General features: G+C 39.5%; 2 protein-coding genes across 3 annotated transcripts in view; both read left to right on the forward strand.

The window, feature by feature from the left end:
• Positions 1-751, forward strand: part of LOC111800536 (exocyst complex component SEC6) — a 27591-nt gene extending 26840 nt beyond the window's left edge. The window contains exon 26 of the transcript XR_002815994.1: positions 334-751. The gene's annotated coding sequence lies outside the window, so the exon portion shown is untranslated. The remainder of the gene's footprint in view (positions 1-333) is intronic.
• A 27-nt stretch (positions 752-778) lies between these two features.
• LOC111800525 (receptor protein-tyrosine kinase CEPR2-like) lies at positions 779-4934 on the forward strand. 2 transcript variants are annotated; one of them, XM_023684263.1, is made up of 4 exons: positions 779-944; positions 1307-1460; positions 1566-4028; positions 4342-4934. In XM_023684263.1, exons 2-4 carry the CDS (start codon positions 1376-1378, stop codon positions 4707-4709), a joined length of 2916 nt encoding a protein of 971 aa, XP_023540031.1. In that variant the 5' UTR covers positions 779-944; positions 1307-1375; the 3' UTR covers positions 4710-4934. The 2 variants fall into 2 exon arrangements, with proteins under 2 accessions (XP_023540031.1, XP_023540040.1); XM_023684272.1 differs by having other exon boundaries at positions 1307-1435; positions 1541-4028.
• The last annotated feature ends 262 nt before the right edge of the window (positions 4935-5196 follow it).

Consider the following 5196-nt stretch of genomic DNA (forward strand, 5'->3'; position numbering starts at 1 on the left):
CTCTCTCCCTCTCTATCTCTCTCCCCCTCTCCCTCTCCCTCTCCCTCTCCCTCTCTCTCTCTCTCTCCCTCTCCTTCAAAAACTATTACCAAATAAACTCTCCCTCCCTCTCTCTAATCTCTCTCTCTTCTCTCCCTCCCTCTCTCTAATCTCTCTCTCTTCTCTCCCACCAATTCAAAAAGCACTTCATAACTCAGAGTAGGTCTCTCTCTCCTCCTCTCTCTCCTCCCCTCTCTCTCTCTGTAATCTTTCTCTTTTCTCTCCCACCGATACAAAAAGCATTTCACAAGTCACAGAGTAGGTCTCTCTCTCTTTCTTTCCCTCTCTCCCTCCCTCTCTCTCTCTCTCTCTCTCTCTCTCTTCTCTCCCACCAATACAAAAAGCATTTCATAAGTCACAGAGTAGGTCTCTTTCTCTCTCTCTTTCCCTCTCTCTGCTTCTGTAAGCTTCTCTCTCTCTTCTCTCTCTTCTCTCTCTTCTCTCCCACCAATACAAAAGCACTTCACAAGTCACAGAGTAGGTCTCTCTCAGTCTCTCTCTCTCTCTCTTTCTCTTCTCTCCCACCAATACAAAAAGCACTTCACAAGTCACAGAGAACGTCTGTCTCAGTCACTCTGTTTGCTTAAGTTTCCACCAAAAGTGAGTATCGTAGCACATCCAAGGAACTTCACTTCTACTTATAAGTTCCTTTCATTCCTTCTACAATCTCCATTTCTCACCCAATTCCCTGCAACCAAGTACTCCCTTTCTATAATTAAAAAAAAAAGAAAAAAGAAAAAGAAAAATGATGAACACTTACTGTTCTTCCCTGAAAGCTGAAGAAAACCCTCTAAGTTACTGTAAGAATTTATGATCTGTTTGGGAAGATGCTGAATTAAGGGTCGAGGATAGAGAGTTTCTAGCAGAGGAAATAATGGAGGAGATGGAGTAAGTTCTTGCTTCAGGTAAGATTTAAGCATCAAAAGCACTTACAAACAGTAATGGAAGAATGATATGCAAATTTTCTTCTTCTTCTTCTTCCAGTTTACTTCCATGATGAGCAATAGTTTAGCTTTGATATGAGTGGCTTTGAAGTAAATCTCCTTCTTCTTTTCCACTAATCATGAATATCATGTACCAATTATGAAGGAAAATCCACTTGTTCACCCAAAAATGACATCCTAACATACGCCTGTTTTTGTTTTTGGTTTTCCTTTGATTCATTTCTTTTCATCCCAACAACCACTGATTTTCTCTACTATATATCAACATTTGATATGGAACTGTATTGTTTTTCCTTTCCTGACTACAGATGTTTGTTGTGTAGGTGCCACGAAGGATATTGATCGAGCCGACTCGATCGTAGATACTGTGAGGATTATTCTCAATCTCCCCAATGGAGAAGTTCCATGTTTATTCCCTGTTGATCTTTCTTTTGGTTTCGAGTCTTTTTGTTTCAACTCTGTCTCTTCCGATCGAAACTCGAGCATTGNCCAACTCTGTCTCTTCCGATCGAGACTCGAGCATTGCTTCGTTTCAAAGAGAATCTCAAAGACCCGGNTCAACTCTGTCTCTTCCGATCGAAACTCGAGCATTGCTTCGTTTCAAAGAGAATCTCAAAGACCCGGCGGGTTTTCTTCATTCTTGGATTGATTCTGAATCCCCTTGTGGGTTCTCCGGTGTTACTTGCGACCGGTTTTCCGGGAGAGTTGTTGAGATTTCGTTGGAAAACAGGTCACTTTCTGGTGAGATTTCTCCATCTATTTCTGTTCTGCAAAGTCTCACAACACTTTCATTGGCCTCAAACCACATTTCTGGGGTACTTCCTTATCAACTGATGAACTGTAGCAATCTTAAAGTACTGAATCTCACTGACAACGAAATGGTTGGGAGAATTCCTGATCTCTCTCAGCTGAGAAATTTGGAGGCTTTTGATCTATCTATCAACTTTTTCTCTGGTCAATTCCCATTCTGGGTTGGGAATTTAACTGGATTGGTATCTCTTGGTCTAGGTGAAAATGAGTTTGAGACAGGTGAAATACCAGAATCTATTGGAAATTTGAAGAACTTAACTTGGCTATATCTAGCCAATGCTTATTTGAGAGGAGAAATTCCAGAGTCTCTGTTTGAATTGAAGGCATTACAGACATTGGATCTTTCAAGGAACAAAATTTCTGGTAAACTTTCCAAGTCAATATCCAAGTTGAAGAATCTGAATAAGCTTGAACTTTTTGTGAACCGTTTGACTGGAGAAATCCCACCAGAGATTTCGAACCTTACCCTTCTGCAAGAAATCGATATTTCGGCAAATAATTTCTACGGGGAGTTGCCTGAAGAGGTCGGGAACTTGAGGAATTTGGTGGTTTTTCAGTCGTATGAAAACAACTTCTCTGGAAAGCTTCCTGAAGGGTTTGGAAATATGCAGAATCTTACTGCATTTTCAATCTATAGGAACAACTTTTCTGGGGAATTTCCTGAGAATTTCGGCAGATTTGCGCCTCTCGACAGTATTGACATATCGGAGAACCAATTTTCAGGTGATTTCCCCAAGTTCTTGTGTGAGAATGGGAAGTTGCAGTTCTTACTTGCTCTGGAAAATAGATTTTCAGGTGAGCTTCCACTTTCTCTAGCTGAGTGCAAATCACTGCAAAGGTTCAGAATAAGTAACAATCAAATGTCTGGCAGGATTCCAGATGGGGTTTGGGCTCTTCCTAATGCAAAAATGATTGATTTTAGTGACAATGAATTTACTGGAGTTATATCCCCAAACATTGGTTTATCAACTAGCTTGAGCCAATTGATTTTGCTAAACAATAAGTTTTCAGGTAAGCTTCCATCAGAGCTTGGCAAGTTGACAAATTTAGAAAGGCTTTACTTGAGTAACAATGACTTCAATGGAGAAATACCTTCTGAAATTGGTTTTCTCAGGCAACTTTCATCACTACATCTGGAAGTAAATTCTTTGAATGGATCAATCACACTGGAGATTGGGAATTGTGAAAGACTTGTGGACATAAATTTTGCTCACAACTCTCTTAGTGGCACTATTCCATCTTCATTTTCATTAATCAGCTCTTTGAACTCTCTGAATCTTTCAAGAAACAAACTTACAGGTATAATCCCGGAGTACTTGGAGAAAATGAAACTAAGTTCGATTGATTTGTCGGGTAATCAGCTCTTTGGAAGGGTTCCATCCAGTCTTCTGGCAATGAGTGGAGACAAAGCATTTTTGGACAACAAAGAACTCTGTGTTGATGAAAACTACAGAGAAAGGATAAAAACAAGCCTGACTACTTGTACTGGAAAGCATAGTCAAAAAGGGGTGCTAGAGGATAAACTTGTATTTTTCAGTATCATAGTCTCCATCTTGGTTTGTGTATTAGCAGGGCTGGTGTTGGTAAGTTGTAATTACTTGAAGCGCGGTGAGACAGGCTCAGAGACCAGTCAGGAAGGGGACCAACAAGGAGCTCCAAAATGGAAAATTGCATCATTTCATCAAGTGGAAATTGATGCAGATGAAATAGGCAACTTTGAAGAAGACAATTTGATAGGGAGTGGAGGAACGGGAAAAGTTTATCGGTTGGATCTGAAGAAAAACGGCAGTACGGTGGCTGTTAAGCAGCTCTGGAAAGGAGATGCAATGAAGGTGTTGGCAGCAGAAATGGAGATTTTGGGGAAGATAAGACATAGAAACATCTTGAAGCTCTATGCTTGCTTAATGAGAGAGGGATCTAGTTATCTAGTTTTTGATTACATGATTAATGGAAACCTGCGTGAAGCACTTCAAAAACAAATCAAAGGTGGGCAGCCTGAATTGGACTGGAACCAGAGGTACAGGATTGCCTTGGGGGCAGCAAGGGGAATTGCTTACTTGCATCATGATTGTTCACCACCTATAATTCATAGAGATATAAAATCAACAAACATACTTTTAGATGGAGATTATGAACCAAAAATAGCTGATTTTGGAGTGGCAAAGGTTGCAGATCAGTTTCAAAGTGTTTCTGAGAACAGCTCTCTTGCTGGCACTCATGGTTATATTGCTCCTGGTGAGTTATTCCCCCTAATCAATCTCCCTATTTTTTCCCCCACTAGATATTACTTGATGCACTTGATAAACAAATACTTCCATTGATGACCTTTCTCTTGCAACACTTGCAAATTTCTAGCCTAGCCTAACATTCATACTTCTAATTTCATTCTGATCAACTAGGCATTTTTCTCCTTTTGTAAAAAGTCGCCTAAAGTTCAACTTGTTTCTGCTCTACAGATACAGATGTATTTTGCTTGTTGTTTAACATCATCATAATCAAGTTGAACATGAAAATAAGATTAACTAATTCATGCAACTTTCCTCTACAGAGCTAGCATATACTCCAAAAGTTTCAGAAAAGAGTGATGTGTACAGTTATGGTGTGGTGCTGTTAGAATTGATTACTGGTAGGAAAGCAATCGAAGATGAATATGGAGAAGGAAAAGATATTGTTTACTGGGTTTCAACACACCTCAATGAGCGTGATAATGTCCTCAAGCTTCTAGACGTTAAAGTTGCATCTGAAGTCGTCCAAAATGACATGATTAAAGTCCTGAAGATTGCTGTACTTTGCACAACAAAGCTTCCATCACTTCGCCCTTCAATGAGAGAGGTAGTGAAGATGCTATTAGACGTTGATCCTTACTCTTCTTCAATGTCCCTGAAAAACAGTTCAACTAAAAAACATTTCGTTTAGTTCATCAATGAGAATGTAAGATAAGTCTTTGCCGTAACGATCAAAGTACTCAAGATTTTTGCTGCTGCAATCAGAGTCTTTGCCATCATATAAGACCAATAGCCTGTATTCAATTAGTGAGTTCTAGAGATCTCCCACAAACTCAGACCTTAGCATAAAACTAAGGATAATATATTTGTAGAGCTCATCAAATGAAGTGTGTATAAGAGAATTTTCTTTTCTGAAGACTGTTGAAGTCCTCTTCCTTCACATTTAAAAAGCAAAGTTTCTTTTATACATAACTTACAACGTTGATGCAAAAACATTGTCCAACTTTCAAGTTGGAAGTTTCACATCAGATAATTTCCGAGGCCCCTAAGTGAAATTTATGGCGTCCATATGCGATCACTCCAACCGTAATGACAAAACATGGAAGAGATCCTGCATTTGTATGGTAAATAGTATCAGATGATGGTTTTCAACAATCCATCCACCAACCACCTCCCTG

Source organism: Cucurbita pepo, chromosome LG01 (assembly GCF_002806865.2).
Source record: "Cucurbita pepo subsp. pepo cultivar mu-cu-16 chromosome LG01, ASM280686v2, whole genome shotgun sequence".
Taxonomy (NCBI): Eukaryota; Viridiplantae; Streptophyta; class Magnoliopsida; order Cucurbitales; family Cucurbitaceae; genus Cucurbita; species Cucurbita pepo.